Source organism: Ctenopharyngodon idella, chromosome 5 (genome assembly GCF_019924925.1).
Source record: "Ctenopharyngodon idella isolate HZGC_01 chromosome 5, HZGC01, whole genome shotgun sequence".
NCBI classification, from domain to species: Eukaryota; Metazoa; Chordata; class Actinopteri; order Cypriniformes; family Xenocyprididae; genus Ctenopharyngodon; species Ctenopharyngodon idella.
The window spans coordinates 26,020,979-26,042,575 of NC_067224.1; the positions used below are offsets into that span (position 1 = coordinate 26,020,979).

The following is a 21,597-nucleotide window of genomic DNA, read 5'->3' on the forward strand; positions in this document are numbered from 1 at the left end:
AGAGTTGGCAAACCTGTGGCGCCCCAGGTGAAAAAATACTATAGTAATTTATAGTAAATACTATTGTGTTTTTGAACCATACAATAGTAAATTGTAGTATACTGTATATATTATAGTATTTACAACACTTTTTTAATGAATGCTACAGCATACTGTTGTATTAACTATAGTGAACTGACAAATTGTAATAAATACTGTAGTATACTTTAGGTTTTACTATAGTAAACTAGTGTATTGTAGTATAATATACCCTATAGTTGTAGAAAACTTAGTACAGTATTGGGTAAAGTAATTTGTTTACATTACTATAGTTGTTATATTACCACAGCAACTAGCCTATAGAATTACCACAACAACTTAATTCAAGGACTTTATTATAGTATGGTTCAAAAACATTATAGTATTTTTTTCCACAAACCTGACGTTTGAAAAAATATGACCGACTTTAATACGTTTAATTGGATTAAAAAAAAACCATATGTCTCGAAGTTATACTATTTACTTAGAATTTTGAGCAATTACGTTAGTATAGCTGCTCAACTCATCTGTCAGTCACTCCTGCAGGCGTCACAACATACGGCGACATGGTCCGCGAGACAGTGCAGTGTTTCGCGACAATGTCAGTGGCACATGCCACTGTCCAACTGGCACATGCCACACCTTTTAAGTGACACATGCCAATGAAGACCGGAAGTGCCACCGGATGTGCCAATGCGTCAGATGCCATGTCACTTAATGTTAATACCCCCTCTCGAAATAATGGCACAACTTTCATTTTTAGTGAACTTTGATCTCTTTAATGGATCACAGTGACATTCCTTCCACATACATCAGTGACAGAACACATATGTCCATACTGATATAGTGTATGATGAAACCAAACCCATACAGAGTGATAAAAATGAAAATAAATGTGAAGCAATCTGCTGCAATATACAGATATTCATAATTTGTTATTCACAAGAAGAATTACATCACTCCCAATATTAGATCGTTTAGTTTTGAATAAATAAAAACATCATGACAATCTTTAACTAGAGTTGTTTTTTTGTTTTTTTTAAGGTGCAGCTTCAGCTATGCAAGTGCAGATAACAGTTTTAACCAGAATTTGATGGTTATTATAACGTTTTGCTACAATGTTATACATTTCATCCATCAGTCAGTACAAATGTTGCGTAGCCGGTGGAAAAATATTTGGCAGGTTTTGATTTTGCACATTTCAGTTAACATCTGCTATGGGTTTGGACGAACAGCGGCATAGTTTTTAATAACTTGAGAGAAGCGAATGATTTTGACCTCGTTTGTGTGAGGTTTGAAGTCCTGCCACAGATATTCGGGTGAGAGCACCTTGCTGGGTTTGTTATAAAGGAAGTACTTGTTCAAATGAGACTCCTCCTGCCATGCTGCCTCAATGGATTTAGATGCATCAAAGTCCAGCTGATTCCGGCAGGTTTTAGCAACTTCATATACGTCTTTTACTAAGCCACCAATCACAGCCCCACCATAATAATAATCACCCTCACCATAAGAAATAAATGCCTGAGACTCTGGCCTGCGCTCATATGGGTATTGATCACGAGGTGTTTGATAATAACCAGGATGTATCACACCAACAAGACGACCCAAAGTCTCCACCCCCCAGTGACCATAGAACTTTGTATCCACATCAAGGCTGAAAACATAGTCGGCTTCATTGACCAATCGAGTCTCAATCAGTTTCTGCAGTCTTTCCATCCTGCTCAAAGTGATCTCCTGCCATCTGTTAGAACTAGCGACTTTCAACACCGTCAGATTACGTTCAGCACCCAGCTTCACTGCAGGAACCTGTTCTGGTTGATCAGTGAAGACATAATAATGCACACGAAAACCAACAAAGTAATTCTGCTCTGCAGACTCCAGGAAATCTTTAAGAAACTGTGTGTACCTGAAAAACAGAGAGGCAAAAATTTAAAGAAATAAACTGGCAAAATATTTGAATTTCTTTTCCCTTTAGGCAATTTATTCACAAAGACCATAAGATGAACTCCAAAATACTGTACATTTAAAACCATACAAAACACAAAATGAAGGGTGTCCAATCCTACTCCCAGAGGACCACTTTCCTGCAGAGTTTCGCTCTAACACACCTGCCTGGTGTAATGTCATGGTGAACTCAGACACAACGGTATTCAAGAAAGCAGTGTAACGTATGATCACATAAACCCTGAACTCTCTGTTGATACGTGGCTGGAAGTAAGTTGAGCGCAGAATCCAGCAGTCACCATAGAAAAGGACGATAAGCAGCAGCGTGCCATACCTCTTTCATTTATTTCTTGGCAGTTTAAGCCCTATTCACACTAAGAACGATAACTGCAAAGAAAATGATAATATATTAAAGGGTTAGTTCACCCAAAAATGAAAATGAAAAATGTCGTTCTACACCATCTTCGGAACACAAATTAAGATATTTTTGATTAAATCCGATGGCTCAGTGAGGCCTGCATAGACAGCAATGGTACTTCCTCTCTCAAGATCCATAAAGGTACTTAAAATATATTTAAATCCGTTCATGTGAGTTCAGTGGTTCTACCTTAATATTATAAAGTGACGAGAATATTGTTTTGTGCGCCAAAAAAAACAAAATAATGACTTTTTAACAATATCTAGTGATGGCCGATTTCAAAACACTGCTCCGGAGCGTTATGAATCTTTTGAGTCAAATTAGTGATTCGGATCGCGTGTCAAACCACCAAACTGTTGAAATCACGTGACTTTGACACTCCGAACCACTGATTCGATTCATAAAGCTCCAAAGCTTCATGAAGCAGAGTTTTGAAATCAGCCATCATTAGATATTGTTAAAAAGTCGTTATTTTGTTTTTTTGGTGCACAAAAAAATATTCTTATCGCTTTATAATTTTAAGGTAGAACAAATGTACTCACATGAACTGTTTTAAATATATTTTTAGTACCTTTATGGATCTTAAGAGAGGAAGCAGGCCTCTCTGAGGCCCTGTCTACGCAGGCCTCGCTGAGCCATCGGATTTAATCAAAAATATCTTAATTTGTGTTCTGAAGTTGAACGAAGGTCTTACGGGTGTAGAACAACATGAGGGTGAGTAATTAATAACAGAATTTTTATTTTTGGGAGAACTAACCCTTAAATGTCCACACCAACGGACGTCAAAGTTCTGTTTATTGTGTGCGTGCTGCAGTTGTGCCACTTTAAATGCTTGAGCTCTTTAAAGCCTGGGTGATTCTGATTGGCTGTCAATGTTTTTATCTTTCATCATCTGGAAAAAAATTGTTGACTGTATCAGTATTGTTTCTCTTTGTTATCGTTATAGTACATTCTTGGTGCATATCACCTACTAATCTTTTTTTAAAATCTATTCTTTAATCAGTTTTTATTACTTTGAACAAGAATTGTTAGTTTGACAATAAATATTTAAATAAATGTACTGAACTAAAAAACAGTCTGTGCTTACAAAGATAACATGGCTGTATAAGTAAATTTTTATATTTAGCCATTTTGCTTTGTTGTAAGGTGTATCACATATGTATTTTTAGTATAGAAATCGTTTATTTATTATTTTATCACGAAATTCAAACAAAAAATGCTGTTTTGATGCTCTTTAATACGGCCTGACAGATCACTGCATAGGCGACTCAGTTAAGTTTTTAGTTGGGTTTGTAGGACACGTGGTACTCTATACTTTTTACTGTTTGTGTGGATGACCATGTCTGTCAGCCACCACCGAAGACCATTTTTGTCCCAGGAAAAACCCTGATTCATTATATTTTACCTTACCTGTTAGTGAAGTCTTGATTATTTAATGTATGTTTAAATAAATTTGTAATGAAAATGATAGCCACTGTGTAAAAGATTATATATCAACAACAAATTGGAGTAAAAACATACTTTTATAATTAGATTTAGAAGTTAATGCAGTTTACATGTTTGCATAGTTTGTTATTTGAGTGTTGATTATTATATCTAAAAATAAAGAGCAACTGAATTTAGGCTAATAATTTGCGCTGTTGTTAACCTTTAATATTTTAGTAATGTGCAAGTAAGGGCTCCCTATATAGGTTACAGCATTAGCAGAGATCATTTTTTTTATCCTTAAGAAACCTTTAATTGTAATTGAATTCATTTAAAGACAGAGACACAATTTGTTTGTCCATTTCTCAATTATCACTGATTTGCATATATGAGCCATAAAATTGTGTGTGTGTGTGCTTGTTTTTCTATCCCGATGTAAGGGGTTAGAATATACAGTTTGTACAGTATAAAAATCATTATGTCTATGGAGAGTCCCCACAAAGATAGACGTGTGTAGGTGTGTGTGTGGGTGTGTGCCTGTGTATGAAATATGATACTCAAAAAAATAACAAAAAAAAAATTGTTTTTGCAAATCAATGATAATTGAGAACCTGTTCCGTCGTTTGCCATTTACATTAACATGAAAAAAAGTTAAAATAAATAAATAAATAAATAAAAAGTTTTCATTTGTTATGAATATGAATATGAAAATGGTGTGTGAATACGAATAATGGAGTTGCTTCAGTCCAGTAAATGGTTACTTGATAAAGTATGAACTATCAACCAGAGGGCAGAACAGAAGGCATGAAGTAGATTGTGTACAACAGGATTTTTCAGCCAAGTTTTGGTCATATTGATAATTTATAGGCCCTAGAATTTTGCGTATTAAATATGATACAGTAGGCTAAAATATTCATAAATAGGCTTTATACTTCTTGTTCAACAGAATATTACAAAGAATGTTTAGTTTAGGTTATGAGAGAATGAATGTTTTAAAAATTTAGCTTGCCAATTTGCATTGCCAAACAAGCATTCTTTTTTCAATTAATTTATACCCCCAAAGGGGCAATGTATCCTGGAGATACAAACATTACAATAAAAAATAAAAGTCATGTTTTAAAAAAAAAAAAATTAAATTTTGTTATTTATATTCTAATTAGATGGAAAATAGCAATAAATTAATTTTCTGATTTCTCTTTATGGTCTTGCCCTTTTTAGGGCTAGTATGAAATTTAACTGTGTTGAATTAACTTATATGAGTTTGCATTATAAATGTATTCATAAATATTATTTATCAGAATGTGTTACGAAGGATGTTTATTGTATGTTGTTAGAGAATAAAATGTTTTAAAATAGTTTAAAATGTTGTAAAAGGCATTGAAAATTAAAAGTGATATTTTGAAAAAAATGATCAAGTTGTATTATTTGTGTTCTAATAAGATGGAAAATAGCAATAAATTAATTTTCTGATGTCTCTTTATGGTCTTGCCATTTTAAGGGTTAATTAGCCCGTAAATTAGCTAATAAATTAGCTTTTTATAACATGAAATTTTGGCCAAATGATAGAAAGAAAAAAAAAACTTCTCTGGTTACCTAACGTAACCATCAGGTCATTCATGTTTATTTAATATTGTTCAAATTTAAAGTCAGTGAAGATCAAAGATAGGAGAGATATGAACTCACTTTCCAAGAGCGAAGACTGTAGTTGCTATGGTGATGTTTTGTTGTTTGTAGATTGAATCAATCAACGTGGGATCAAATGTTCCTTCCCATACAACTGGAGCTAACCATGGTGTTAAGAGAACAACTTTGCCATCTGAGCTGTTTTAAATAAATTCACATACATATGCATGAAATGCAAATCATAATAGTATAAAAGAGAAAATATATATATAAAAAGTTTATGTTCTTACCCCACTAGAGAGGGCTGATTGTATGATAGCCTGTACAATAAAAAAAAATAAAAAAAAATTGTGAAGAGTTGTGATGTCTTGTAATTATCTCCTACACTCACATTGTTTGTCTCCTACTCACACTCATGCTTGTTATTCCTCATTATTGTGTTTTGACTTCCACCTATTTTTCAAAAGTCTGTTGTATATGTGTCTTACTGTGGGCTGAACATGGATCTTAATATCTCAAGCTCTTAACTGACTTCATTATTGTTAAAACTCAGCAGCGCATTACACCAAAACTCTACCAGTTTCCCTGTCAACTTCTACATTCAACTGAAAAATCTAATTATAACTTTCATAGCTCTTTACAGTTTTGCCCTTCAGTACCTCAATGTTAGGCTACTCGTTTACACACCGTCCCATACACAATCAAAAACCACAGCTAATCAGAAGAGAGTGTGGGCAGGCTCTCTCGGCAAGAGCACAGCAGACACAATGAAATGGGCGAATAGCTACATAGTAAAATTCCTAAATATTACATAATTTAAACATTATTTAAAGTACATATAGTGACTGAACCGATCTTTGTCATAGAATACACTTGTTTGTACACATTGAGTTGACAGTTTGAACGTTCTTGTGCCCATTTATTGATTTTCAAGATCTGAGGTGAATTAGCCAGTGTTGTTTCCATTACAGCTAAAAAACTGGGAACACAGAATGATATTCAAACTTACATTAAACGCTTTTAACATTAAATAAAGCACATAAACAGTAGGCTACCTGAGATTATTATTGTCATACTTTGTGTTTTAGCTGCGACGTCGCGGAGAAATAGAAACCGTTTCTAAAATACAATATTTGCGTGTCGCCGTCGCGGCTGGTTAGGACAAAAACTCCGATTAACATAGAAAAGATAGCCTACCTTTTATCCCGTGTCGCAGCGTCTGGTTAGGACACGGTGTAATATGTTTTATATCATATTATATAGTATAGCATAGTATAGTATAAGCACTAAATTCAGAAAAAGTCAACTGCAAAACAGAATTTTAGTAAAGGTAAAACAGAACATTTAGAAAAAAATGAAAACAGATTCCCTTCCTTGTCCTATTCAATATACAAATTGGGTTAAGACAATCTAGATCAGTGGCTTCCTCCAATCTTAACATGTCCTCTCCAGCTCCCATACCATTTATACTTTTGTTTGCGGGCAGTTCCTTTGTAATCTTTATTTGTTGTTGCTGTTTTAAAGCTCTATTTTAAGGAGGCTGCATATAAATAAAACTTCTGCAAAATAAAGTTCAATGACTGCCATCACATAAAATACAGAAATGTGTGGGCTGAGTGGATTTCATTTCCTGTGCTCTAAATAAAATCCTGTTTCAAACAACTCAACACACGTCACAATAAATTAAATTAAAACTGTTGTACTCACCCTTGTGACGAATGCAACTTAGAGTTTTCCTGGTGCTCTTTTGTTGTTCTGAAAATATGATATACAATCAGTGAATACTTAAGTTCTTTAATATAACTTCTGTTGTGGTTGTTTGTTTTTATTGGCATGTGGATGCATGTGTGTGCAGGCTTATTGCACAGTATGAATCATTAGCAATAGCAATAATGCATACAGTTGCCAGATAGAAAGAATGTGTATATGTGACGGAGCTACTAACATATAACCTACCTCATCAACTGTGGGGCATAGTAAACCTATGGTCCAAATCACATGATCAAACAACATGCGTGTGTACATGAGTGTATTTGTATGTTCAGAGAGCATGTTTAGAGTGTTTTACTTTTTTTGTTCTAATATAATATACTACATAATACAAAAATAATACTGTCACTTAAATACATAGCTATATTTGTTTGTATAAATTGTTTTATCATTTTTATAAATATTACAAAAAAAAAAAAAACTTTACTTGGGTTTAAGTCTGAGGAATATAAAAGACATAAGTATATTTCTAAATCTTTAAATCCCAAGTCAAGCATGATTTCCGTAAAAAACAAACAAACAAAAAAAATAACAACAACAACAACGTTCACAGCATGATATAGAAGGAAAGTAAGTTTTGTATTCTAAAATTTTGGACTAGGAAAGAATGCAGGTTACCTATATCCACGACTATAGATATTTACTATTAAAATACCATATTCTATTTCATGTTAGCCTTTTTATTTTCTATCATCTCAAAAAACATTTGTTGCTACATTTGATGGATACTATTTGTAAACAATTTTTAAAGATGAAGTGTCTTAATACGTATGCCACTAGGTCCACTTAAAATGTAAATCTAGGATTTTTCCACCTTTTCTCTCATCCTCTTTGCTTAGCCTGCATTACACTGTGACTCGATCACATATCGATCACAAGTTTGGTATGGAGTACTGCCAGGCTCTGTACTGCTCCAGTACTAGGACTGTTGCTTGTACATGCAACCTTTGGGAGATATCGTTAGGAAACATAGTTAGTTTTCGCCGTTATGCTGATGATAACTGAGCTCTATATTTTTTGAGGCTTGACAAAACATAATTCACAAAACTGGTGGAATGTATGGCTGATATTAAAAACTGGATGACTATAAATTTCCTATTTCTAAAAAACAGAGGTTTAAATTATTGGATCAAAAACCTCTGCACGTAATTACCCAGAATACTGTCTAACTCTTGATGGATGTTCTGTTGAATCTTCTGTGTCAGTTAGAAACCTGGGTGTGCTCTTTGACAGCAATAAATCGTTTAAAAGCCTTAATTGTAAAACTGCATTTTTCTATCTTAAAAACATCTCTAAATTATGACATATGCTCTCAGCGTCAAATGCAGAAAACTTAATTCATGCATTAATGACCCCAAGTGTCCAATAGCAGTAGAGAAGCGGAAATAAAACTGTAAGTGTATGTTTTGAGCATGTGTTTCAGTGAGTGCATGAACAGTGACAGTAGGCTACTTACTTAAGGCAGTGTCCTTGTTTTTTATATCTGAAACAGATATATGGTCATAATGCTGAAATACTGCACAGTCACAATACATTCTCCTATAAATCAGGAATAAGGGAATACTCCTCATTTTCTTTTTTTGTTTTTGATTTTTGGTCTACTGTGAAGCTGAAATGCAACTCGTCTCACATGAGGATGAATGGCTGAATTACGCAATAGTAATTCAACACTGCTGTTTCCAGGGGCCAGTTGTCAAGAAGCTTAATCTGGATCAGAATAATCTGGATTTGGAAATCCCATGTTTTGCTATCCAGGATCAGGTAATCCATCTTGTGCTGGTTTTTCAAAGCAAAATTGGATTGGATCACCCTGATCCAGATACACACTTTTTACCAAATCTGGATTACTTGTGCTCTACAGAGCCCTAAAGGGACATGGTGATAGAAGGAATTTGAGATGGGAAAAAAAAAAAAAAAAAAATTCAATGCGTTCTCTCAGAAACGTTCTGCGTAGCGTTCACCCGAGAAACTTTGCGTTTGCTCACAGAGAACTTTTGACTGGTTCATCTCTTATGATTGTGCAAATGTAGTTTACAAACAGTGATGAAAAAACACTTTGAATTAAATATAATATTTTTGTTTGATATTTACAGCAGTTTGAGGATTATTGTATCACACCAAAATCTTTTTTACTTTACAGTAGGTTGGTGAAAGGCTAAATGTGGCCTAATGTCTACTTCTAATTTATTACTTTAACAGTTAAAATAATCAAGAGCAAAAAAAGAAAAGAAAATGTGTATGTATTACATGATAAAAATGTATTTTTTGACCAGTTTTACAGTTTTATTACATTTTTGTTCCTGAAATCCACCCTTCTGATGGGATCAGTATAATCCAGATTTATTTAGTTTTGAACAACACAAACTGATGATTTTATCCAGATCAAAACCAAGATTGGATTTTGTGACCTAATCTGATTTCAGAATCCTTTTTTCCTTTTGAACAACCCATTTTCAAGAATTGATCCAATCCGATCAGATTACTTTTGAACAACTGGCCCCTGATGAATGGTGCTGTAGTGACGCTTTTAGTCTCTATTCTTTAAAGACTCACTAGATCGAGTAAACTTATCGGTTTACTAGGAATTAGAAAAAACGATAAGCGAGTAAGTAAAATTTTTATTTGTTTATTGGGGAAGAAAAACGAATGCCGTAACGTCCAAGACTAAATTTTGTTTTTATTAAAACGATTGACCGCCTCTACAAAGTACTTGTAAAAGTATATGTTAAAAGTTTTTAAAGTTCTAGAAAAAGTAGTAATAAGTAGGCTGATTATTACCTGGTTATGTTTGAGATATATTTGCTCAAGATTGTTTTGATGGCTGTAGTTAATGCACAGTAGAAAAACTCTCACCTGAGCGAGGTGGTGGTGTAGCTCAAATAAACGAGTCTGTAAGGAAACACAATAAGAGATTGTGAATGATAAAGTGAAGCAGATCATATCTTTTCTAATTTGAATTTCCCATCAAATTTAATACACAGATACACAGAATCCTGTTACAGTAGTTTGATGAGGTTTTGCAATGATTTATACTGTAGCAAACATGCATAATTGTTTAGAAAAGGGTTGAATCTATTCCTATAAATGCCCAGTGGACCAGCAGAAAGACTGTGGAATGAGTTTTCAGGAGCTACTGTGGTGTCATCATTACTTATTCTAATGTGACTCTATACAAATCAACTAATGGACAAACTCAAAGTGCTAAAATATGAACAATAGTGTCAGGGATATAACTGACAAGCTAGTAATGTAATAAGTGCATTTTGCAATAATTACTTTACATTCTCTCCTTCACTTCCAAATAATTCTAAGATTGCTGTGAAACTGTTTCAGCACCTGTTGCAATAGGATCAAGGCCATACTGAAACAAGGTGTTTTTACACAATAAAACCATCTGTCTAATGGTTCAGCATGCTGGAAAACATCTCATTGTTGAAGTGTGCAGTGCTCTACATGAGCTCATCCTTGACAACATAGGATCCCTGTTTAGAGAGAAAGACATTTTAAAGGAGAATTCTTAGAGTAGTAATGCAAAAAAAAAAAAAAAAAAAAGAAGAAGAAGAAGAAGAATTAGATCACAGATGCCATAGTGTTTAGATCACAAATAATAAAGTACATTTTCTCACACACTTCCAATCTATTATATGAAAATTGCCTCTCAACTGGGCAAATAATTTAAAGGATTAGTCCACTTTTAAATAATCTTTTCCTGATAATTTACTCACCCCCATGTCATCCAAGATGTTCATGTCTTTCTTTCTTCAGTCGAAAATAAATGAAGGTTTTTGATGAAAACATTCCAGGATTTTTCTCCTTATAGTGGACTTCAATGGCCTCCAAACGGTTGAAGGTCAAAATTACAGTTTCATTGCAGCTTCAAAGGGCTTTAAGCGATACCAGACGAGGAATAAGGGTCTTATCTAGCGAAACGATCGGTCATTTTCGAAAAAAATGCAAATGTATATGCTTTATATAAACAAATGTTCGCCTTCTAAGTGCTTCCAACAAAACCGCATTTCCGTATTCTCCAAAAAGTTTACGCTGTATGTCCTACGCCTTCCGTATTCTACTTACGGAACGAACGCAGCGCCAGTTACATTTTTTCCGTAAGTTGAATAGGGTAGGCGTAGGAAATACAGCGTAAACTGTAACGGAAATGCGGTTTTGGCGGAAGCACTTATAAGGCGAACATTTGTTTATATAAAGCATATACATTTACATTTTGTTTCGAAAATGACCGATCGTTTCGCTAGATAAGACCCTTATTCTTCGTCTGGTATCGTTTAAAGCTGCACTGAAACTGTCATTTGGACCTTGAACCGTTTGGTGTCCATTGAAGTCCATTATATGGAGAAAAATCCTGGAATGTTTTCATCAAAAACCTTCATTTCTTTTCGACTGAAGAAAGAAAGACATGGACATCTTGGATGACATGGGGGTGAGTAAATTATCAGCAAAAGTTTATTTAAAAGTGAACTAATCCTTTAAGACCCAAACACCATATTTCAAAAAGTAATTACATACCCACTCAGTAAGATGCCAAGCAACACCACAAAAAAGGCATTTGATCGCATTGTTTTTTACAGGTGGGTCCTCATTCACTTTGGGAGGTGAACTGAATGGCCAGATAATACAGGAGAAATACTCCTCTATAGGGGGATGAGTCTGTTGCCATGGTGCTGTTTAGGTAACAAGTCTAAACTACCTGAGACTCAAACAACCAATTAAATTACCCTTGACAGTCCAACAGCCAATGACTGATCAGAATAAAACAGCTTATCCCCCAAAGACCTCCACACCATATCTAAAAACAGGTTCTGCAAACCATACAGACTGCAATAAAAGCTTAAAAAGCCCTTAAAGACCCTTATTCCTCGTCTGGGATCGTGTAGACCCATTTGAAGCTGCACTGAAATGCAATTTGGACCTTCCACCCGGTGAACCCCACTGAAGTCCGCTATATGGAGAAAAATCTTGGAATGTTTTCCTCAAAAACCTTAATTTCTTTTTGACTGAAGAAAGAAAGGCATGAACATCCTGGATTACATGGGGGTGAGTAAATTATCAGGAAATTTTATATTCAGTGTTGAGTAATCCACATAACCATTGAAAAAAGTCCCAAAGAGTCCCAAATGAAAAATATCCCTCAAATCGTAAACAGTTTTACTACTTTCTGTTTTAAGTTTCTTTTAGTCAGACAGGAGTGTTTTGTTTACCTGCTTTACTAGTTTCGGCTACTTCCTGTAGCCTTCGTCAGAAGCATCACGTGATGTTGCTGTGACGTGTCTTGTAGGCTGTTTATGTTGTTTTGCCAGACAGTAGGGAGAGCTTGCGCCCCCTACTGTCTGACGCCTTCTCCAGGACCGCATCCCAGGTGTGGGATAAGGTGTAGGCTCCCTCGTCCCGGTTCATAGTCCTTGGTGCGCGTTTCCTAATCTCAATGGCCTCCCTGATCCAGCAGTGATACTTGTTACTTTAAGCACGGATGACCCTGGCATTATCCCAGTCCATGATGTGATTTTCCCTCTTGCAGTGGTTGGATATTACTGATTTGAGGTTTTCCTGTTCTGCTTGTTCTTTTATAGCTCTTGTTTGTCTGTTGGATGTTTCTTTTTCGCATTCTGTCTGATGTTCCTTTTTCCGTGTTCCAAATGTTCTGCCTGTTTCACCTATGTATGTTTTGTTGCATGATAAACATGGTATTTCATATATGACGTCACATTTGTGTTCTTGTTTTATTCTGTCCTTCGCAATGGGAGACCCACTGTCAGCAATAATGAGCGGATTTTTCATGGAGGACCTGGAACAACGAGCCATTACAACAGCACCCAAGGACTGCAGGATCACACTTTGGAAACGATACGTGGACGACATTCTGGAAAAAATAAAAACGGCACACACAACAGCTCACTGAACACCTCAACACTATGGACCACACCGGCAATATAAAATTCACACATGAAGAAGAAACCGATAATACCATAGCCTTTCTGGATCTCAAAATATATCACAAGGACGATGGCAGCATACACATCAAAATACACAGAAAACCAACACACACAGACCAATATTTATTATGGACTTCAGAACATCCAGCAGCACACAAAATCTCAGTAGTCAGAACCCTTTATAACCAGGCAACAACATCATCACAGACACACAGGACAAGTAAGAGGAAGAAGCGCACATACACACTGCCCTTAAAACATGTCAGTATCCCACCTGGGCTATAGAAAAGGGAAGAAAATAGGCACAAAATATAGGCAAAGAAACATCAGTGCTGAAAGTAACAAGTATCACCGCTGGATCAGGGAGGCCATTGAGATTAGGAAACGCGCACCAAGGACTATGAACCGGGACGAGGGAACCTACACCTTATCCCACACCTGGGATGCGGTCCTGGAGAAGGCGTCAGACAGTAGGGGGCGCAAGCTCTCCCTACTGTCTGGCAAAACAACATAAACAGCCTACAAGACACGTCACAGCAACATCACGTGATGCTTCTGACGAAGGCTACAGGAAGTAGCCGAAACTAGTAAAGCAGGTAAACAAAACACTCCTGTCTGACTAAAAGAAACTTAAAACAGAACTTAATTTAAGAAGACAGTATGAATTTACACAAAAGAAGTTTTACTACTTATGAGCTGATTTAAACAACAAAGACAACAATAAATCAGCTACACATTACAAAAGTGTAAATATGTGTCCTGTTACTGAGAGTCAACACAAGAAGAAATTAATATTTTGAAGTTTCATTATTCCTCTGTTAGGTCCTATATTTTTGTCCTTGTTCACTTCAAGGTCTGAATGCCAAAAAGAAAATGACAGCAAAAAAAGATTGTCTCAATGATAACACAACTAAAATGGCTTCATTCTGTCAGACCTTTGTCACTGTTTAAATAAGGGTCCTATTGTGCCTAGTTCTTTATGACAGACATTGCATGTAAACGTGGACATTTAACTAATCAAGATGTGTCCCGGTGTATGTAAATCATCAGAGGGGATGGGCATACCTTGTCATACAACACTCTCACCCAATTCATTTGCTTTACATAACAATATCCCAATATGTTTGCATATGTGTGAAAATGGAAACACACACACACACACACAAGGACAAGTTACAACCTATTTTCTCTTTCGAGAAGCCATATGAATATGAAAACCAATTTCAATTTCGCAATTTCTATTCATGCTGAATTGTATACTTCTTATGTGGTTACCATTTTACAAAAAGAAGAAGACTCAAAGACGTGCTGCATTGTGAATTTAGTCAGGACAGTGCCTGCTTGACAATGCCCTCTCAATTTATTATTTTGTCTGTCCCATTTACTCAACATAGAAACACAAAAGGAAATATTAGGCGAAGCAACCACAGTCACCACCCTGTACACACCACCCGCTGTTACACACGCAGTGCGAGTGGATGTCTGTTTATCACAGCTGACGCGCAACAAAATGCTTCACAAAAAATAAAGCGCAGTTGATGAACGAACGACAAGGAAGCACAAAAAATGAACATACAGTACACAAGAGTAAATACAAAGTGTTCGTTGTTAGTCACAAACAGCACAGCAGCTCCAGACAATCAAAACCCAGTGTACTCACATGAAAAGCGGGATCAAAGCAGTTTTCAGGCCTTCCCTCTTAGCTCTCTCTAGCGCTGGAAAGCTTTTCTAATATAACTGGGTCCTAAAGCGCTTGCCCAGGCATAAACCTTTATTCCAGTGATATTCTTTTGAGCTGGTTTTTATTGTGTCCCATTTCTCGTTCTGCAGTTGTTTTGTTTTTTTTCTTCTTATTTTCAAATCTCCCTCTTGCTCGTTCTCTCTCCTCGACCGTCATACGCCTCCTGATGCTGATTGGTTAGACATTTGTTGTTGTACTCGGACCGATTAGCTTCCAAACAGTGTATTTGAAATATCACTGAGTCCCCCTTTAACGTATGTATTTCGATACCTCCGCACAACCTGCTTGCGCAAACATCACACATCATCAGCGTGTTTCGTGCTATGCAAAGTTAGAAAGTCCAAACTACTAAAAATCAAGTCAGGAATCTTGGAGTCAGACCTTAGTTTCAGTAGTCATGTCAAAGCAATAACTAAATCAGCATATTATAATCTCAAAAATGTTGCAAGAATTAGATGTTTTGTTCCCAGTCATGACTTGTTCATGCTTTTATCTCAAGCAGGGTGAACTATTGTAATGGACTCCTCACTGGCCTTCCCAAAAAGACCAAAAGACAGCTGCAGCTCATACAGAACGCTGCTGCCAGGATTCTGAGCAGAACCAGAAAATATGAACATATTACACCAGTCCTCAGGTCTTTATGGCTTCCAGTTATATTTAGGATTGATTTAATGTACTGTTACTTGTTTATATATAACTCAATGGCCTAGGACCTCAGTACATTGCAGATATGCTCACTGAATATAAATACCAAGGGTTCACTCAAAACAAGGAGAGTCTGCTTTTAGTTATTATGCCACACATAGTTGGAACCAGCTTCCAGAAGAGATCAGATGTGCTCCAACAGTAGCCACATTCAAATCCAGACTCAAAACACGTCTGTTTGGCTGTGCATTTACTGAAGGAGCACTGTGTTATGTCCTAACTGATTGCACTGTATTTTATTTATATATCCTCTTTTTTTGTTCTAAACAGTTTTAATACATTTTATCTAATTTAATTTTAATTAAATTTTTAATTCTTATGTATCTGTTGTATTTTGATTTTTTGATTCTTTTTTATGTACTTTGAATTACCATTGTGTATGAAATGGGCTATATAAATAAACTTGCCTTGATTAGTATTGTAGTATTATGTGCTATGAGACATGAGGTAATTTAACACGTCTCTCGTGTTGCTTTTGTTTGCTGCTGTACGCGTTCATGTTTTTTGGAGGAGGTGTGGTTTTGGAGGCACTCTGAAGGGAGGGTGGGATCTTATGCTTTCAAAGCTAGCTCACTATTTCTATCACTTTCAGAAAATTGCCTACCCTACCTTTAATGATAAATATTTGTTTTTAAAGGGAAATATGTAATGATAATTTAATGCCATACCACAGGGTGGCAGTATAAGTATAATATGTTGCCATGGGTTGTTTTTCATGTCCAAGGGGTTAAAGCGACCCCAAATAACATGATATTTAGCCCTTGGAATGCAAATTTTACGGGGGAACCCCACCATAAAGTGGGGTTTATACTCTTTTATATACTCTATTATATACAGAATTCTATACTTTATACTCTTTTATATACTCTATTATATACAGAAATTGACCATGGTGAACATGGTGAACGAGGCTTCGTTACGTCATAAGCACCGCGAATTGGGCAGAAAATACAATATATGGCTCTGTGTGCATTATGTGCCAAGTTCAACGGTTCATAAAGAATTCTACAGTAAAAAAATGCTGACAATTGGTATTTCGTTAGAGGACTAGCTCTACTATAATGTGCTAATGTCCACTTTAACGCACCATCTGTGGCTGCCGAGAAATAGCACCGTGAATTGGGCAAAACATGCAATAGGCGGCTGTGCATTATGTGCAAAGTTCAAGGGTTCATAAAAAAAGGAATTTTACAGTATAAAAATGCTGATAATTTGGATTTTAATAGAGGAGTAGCTCTACTATAACGTGGTAATGTCCTCTTTAACGCATCCTCTGGGTCGGAGGATAAACCGCCGCGAAATTGACAGAAATGCAATAGGTGGCTCAGTGCAATGTGTCACGTTCAAGGGTTCATAAAAAGAGAATTCTATAGTATAAAGTGCTTAAAATTTGTATTTCGTTAGAGGATTAGCTCTACTATAATGTGGTAATGTCCACTTTAACGCACCCTCAGTGGCGGCCGAGGAATAGCACCGTGAAATGGGCAGAAAATGTAATTGGCGGCTCTATGAGCATTGTGTAATGTGTCAATTAAGCTCAACGGTTCATAAAAAAGAATTCTACAGTAAAAAAAAAAAAAATGCTGAAAATATGTTTCGTTAGAGGAGTAGCTCTAAGGGGTTAATGTCCACTTTAACGCACCCTCTGTGGCGGCCGAGAAATAGCACGCAAAAATGGATGATGTTACGTAATGGTGGTTGAGCAAACACACGACGAGGTAAAGTAAGAGAAGTCTTTACTTGATAATCCACAAGGAGAAACACCAACACACTACATCCGTAAACGAGACCCCACAAAAAGGAACTTAAATACACTGACTGATTAAGACAAATAACGAACAGTTGTGATGAATGAGATTAATGTCCATGGTAACTGATAGTGGCGGGAAACTCAAACAAAGGAACACGTGACAGAAAAACAAACAGAGAGTTCATGTGACGTGATCATGTGACAGTAGGCTAATTATATTTTATGTGCCTTTATATTTTTACATTCTATTTTTGCTGATATAGGCTATATGTTATTTGCATTTCAAAATAGTTTATTTTCTTTTAATTATGAAAATAGACACAAAAAGTAACACAATCCCTTTAAAAAAGCGTGAAAATGAGAAAAACCGCGGTCCCTATACGTTGAGCGTGCATAAGAAGCTAAAAACTTAAGCGTCGCGTCTTTTAAGGTGGAAAGCGTCAATAAAAAGCTGCGAATAAGAAGCTGGATATGCAACTTTTAAAGTAAATATAAAGGACCTGTGACAGTACAAGTGTGGGTGCGTCATGCTCAAGTTACAGAAAATGGTCCCGTTGAAGAATCCTGTCATGGGCAACTGGGTTTTTTTCCACAAAAAAACACTGTAGAAGCACAATAACTATTTAACAATACTTTGTTTCTAGGTGGGTCATCAATTTGGGGGGGGGGGGGGGGGGGGGGGGGGACTGTAATGGATCTGGAGATTTCAGCCAGGATTTGCCCTTTGTGTGCATACAGTACATCAAAGAATAGTTTTTAAAAAATCTATTCAGCCATTTGATTTAATACAGTTATGGCCAGATGGTCCCTTTTGTGTAATATAAATACCAAGGGTTCACTCAAAACAAGGAGAGTCTGCTTTTAGTTATTATGCCACACATAGTTGGAACCAGCTTCCAGAAGAGATCAGATGTGTTCCAACAGTAGCCACATTCAAATCCAGACTCAAAACACATCTGTTTGGCTGTGCATTTACTGAAGGAGCACTGTGTTATGTCCTAACTGATTGCACTGTATTTTATTTATATATCCTCTTTTTTTGTTCTAAACAGTTTTAATACATTGTATCTACTTTTATTGTTATTTTTATTTTTATTCATGCTATTTTTAATTCTTATGTATCTGTTGTATTTTGATTTTTTGATTCCTTTTTATGTACTTTGAATTACCATTGTGTATGAAATGGGCTATATAAATAAACTTGCCTTGATTAGTATTGTAGTATTATGTGCTATGAGACATGAGGTAATTTAACACGTCTCTCGTGTTGCTTTTGTTTGCTGCTGTACGCGTTCATGTTTTTTGGAGGAGGTGTGGTTTTGGAGGCACTCTGAAGGGAGGGTGGGATCTTATGCTTTCAAAGCTAGCTCACTATTTCTATCCCTTTCAGAAAATTGCCTACCCTACCTTTAATGATAAATATTTGTTTTTAAAGGGAAATATGTAATGATAATTTAATGCCATACCACAGGGTGGCAGTATAAGTATAATATGTTGCCATGGGTTGTTTTTCATGTCCAAGGGGTTAAAGCGACCCCAAATAACATGATATTTAGCCCCTGGAATGCAAATTTTACCGGGGGAACCCCACCATAAAGTGGGCTTTATACTCTTTTATATACTCTATTATATACAGAAATTGACCATGGTGAACATGGTGAACGAGGCTTCGTTACGTCATAAGCACCGCGAATTGGGCAGAAAATACAATATATGGCTCTGTGTGCATTATGTGCCAAGTTCAACGGTTCATAAAGAATTCTACAGTAAAAAATGCTGACAATTGGTATTTCGTTAGAGGACTAGCTCTACTATAATGTGCTAATGTCCACTTTAACGCACCATCTGTGGCTGCCGAGAAATAGCACCGTGAATTGGGCAAAACATGCAATAGGCGGCTGTGCATTATGTGCAAAGTTCAAGGGTTCATAAAAAAAAGGAATTTTACAGTATAAAAATGCTGATAATTTGGATTTTAATAGAGGAGTAGCTCTACTATAACGTGGTAATGTCCTCTTTAACGCACCCTCTGGGTCGGAGGATAAACCGCCGGCGAAATTGACAGAAAATGCAATAGGTGGTTCAGTGCAATGTGTCACGTTCAAGGGTTCATAAAAAGAGAATTCTATAGTATAAAGTGCTTAAAATTTGTATTTCGTTAGAGGATTAGCTCTACTATAATGTGGTAATGTCCACTTTAACGCACCCTCAGTGGCGGCCGAGGAATAGCACCGTGAAATGGGCAGAAAATGTAATTGGCGGCTCTATGAGCATTGTGTAATGTGTCAATTAAGCTCAACGGTTCATAAAAAAGAATTCTACAGTAAAAAAAAAAAAAAATGCTGAAAATATGTTTCGTTAGAGGAGTAGCTCTAAGGGGTTAATGTCCACTTTAACGCACCCTCTGTGGCGGCCGAGAAATAGCACGCAAAAATGGATGATGTTACGTAATGGTGGTTGAGCAAACACACGACGAGGTAAAGTAAGAGAAGTCTTTACTTGATAATCCACAAGGAGAAACACCAACACACTACATCCGTAAACGAGACCCCACAAAAAGGAACTTAAATACACTGACTGATTAAGACAAATAACGAACAGTTGTGATGAATGAGATTAATGTCCATGGTAACTGATAGTGGCGGGAAACGCAAACAAAGGAACACGTGACAGAAAAACAAACAGAGAGTTCATGTGACGTGATCACGTGACAGTAGGCTAATTATATTTTATGTGCCTTTATATTTTTACATTCTATTTTTGCTGATATAGCCTATATGTTATTTGCATTTCAAAATAGTTTATTTTCTTTTAATTATGAAAATAGACACAAAAAGTAACACAATCCCTTTAAAAAAGCGTGAAAATGAGAAAAACCGCGGTCCCTATAAGTTGAGCGTGCATAAGAAGCTAAAAACTTAAGCGTCGCGTCTTTTAAGGTGGATAGCGTCAATAAAAAGCTGCGAATAAGAAGCTGGATATGCAACTTTTAAAGTAAATATAAAGGACCTGTGACAGTACAAGTGTGGGTGCGTCATGCTCAAGTTACAGAAAATGGTCCCGTTGAAGAATCCTGTCATGGGCAACTGGGTTTTTTTTTCACAAAAAAACACTGTAGAAGCACAATAACTATTTAACAATACTTTGTTTCTAGGTGGGTCATCAATTTGGGAAAAAAAAAAAAAAAAAAAAACTGTAATGGATCTGGAGATTTCAGCCAGGATTTGCCCTTTGTGTGCATACAGTACATCAAAGAATAGTTTTTAAAAAATCTATTCAGCCATTTGATTTAATACAGTTATGGCCAGATGGTCCCTTTTGTGCATAACAAAATAAATCAAAGTGTAATAGTTTGTAATTGTTTTGAATAGTTTAATGTATTTTAAAATATGAAGCGTGATGATTTATCTAGGATTATCTACATTTATGCACAGTTTAGTCCACAAACACTGCTGTTAATATTATCATGTGAAGAGTTTTTTCCCCATCAGTCCAAAGTAAAATTACACTTAAACTCAGACAGTTTCACTATGTATTTGTTGTCGTTTATTAATTTAAGAGCCAAACACTGAAGGTAACAGTAAGCCAGTTACAAATGACAAAATTGTAAATACATACCCAGTTATTGAGAGGCCAGTCACCACAAGAAGAAATTTATTAGCATTTTGAAGGAGTTTCATTATTCCTGTATTAGGTTTAGGGTCCTAGTTCACTTGGGAACTAAACGTCCGACAGAGGAAGCTAGCCAGATCTGAAAATGGGAGAAGTGTGTTGCTTTGGTGACAGATTATCCCTGTCCAAATACCCACAATAGGTTGTTTGCACATGACGTCATTGTTGCACGCGAAATGCGGATGCAGGGCAAGGAGTGATTTTTCTATATAGGAATCCTATCACAAACTCAAAATTCATGTTTTGCGTCGTTTATGGTTGCTCAAATCTATCAAACCGAGAAACCTAAATGAGCTTTTATCGTTTACGTAACTTATATTGTTTTTTAACTTTAAAAGTTGTCACCTTTTATAGCGTTTTGCGTCTGCTGATACTGAAATGAATATGGATACCTGCTTACCTTTTTTTGTTTTTGACTTGGTTAAATAATCACATTATTCTTCATGGTATCGTTTGCAGGGACAGCCTGGTCTCATTGTAGGTATATACGTAGGTATTAATACGTTAATACTTTCAAAGACACAAAACGTACATTTTTGTACGTTTAGAAAGGTGCTAAAACGTACAATATTGACGTAATTAT

General features: G+C 36.0%; 1 protein-coding gene across 1 annotated transcript; it reads right to left on the bottom strand.

Moving 5' to 3' along the window:
• Nucleotides 1-763: 763 nt before the first annotated feature.
• LOC127513534 (globoside alpha-1,3-N-acetylgalactosaminyltransferase 1-like) lies at nucleotides 764-21,102 on the bottom strand. Its single transcript, XM_051895397.1, has 7 exons — nucleotides 20,961-21,102; nucleotides 10,052-10,087; nucleotides 8,655-8,681; nucleotides 7,136-7,183; nucleotides 5,719-5,748; nucleotides 5,489-5,626; nucleotides 764-1,924 (listed from the first exon to the last, which is right to left on the bottom strand). The coding sequence occupies exons 1-7, from the start codon at nucleotides 21,020-21,022 to the stop codon at nucleotides 1,234-1,236; spliced, it is 1,032 nt and encodes a 343-aa protein (XP_051751357.1). The 5' UTR covers nucleotides 21,023-21,102; the 3' UTR covers nucleotides 764-1,233.
• Between the last annotated feature and the right edge of the window lie 495 nt (nucleotides 21,103-21,597).

Bases quoted from the DNA above. Each gene is read 5' to 3' on its own strand.
- LOC127513534 (XM_051895397.1), bottom strand. From the start codon at position 21,022: ATGAAACTCCTTCAAAATGCTAATAAATTTCTTCTTGTGGTGACTGGC. The intron at 5,749-7,135 runs GTGAGTACAACA...TTTATTGTACAG, and splicing joins AAGTTGCATTCGTCACAAGG to GCTATCATACAATCAGCCCT. The intron at 5,627-5,718 runs GTAAGAACATAA...TATTTAAAACAG, and splicing joins AATCAGCCCTCTCTAGTGGG to CTCAGATGGCAAAGTTGTTC.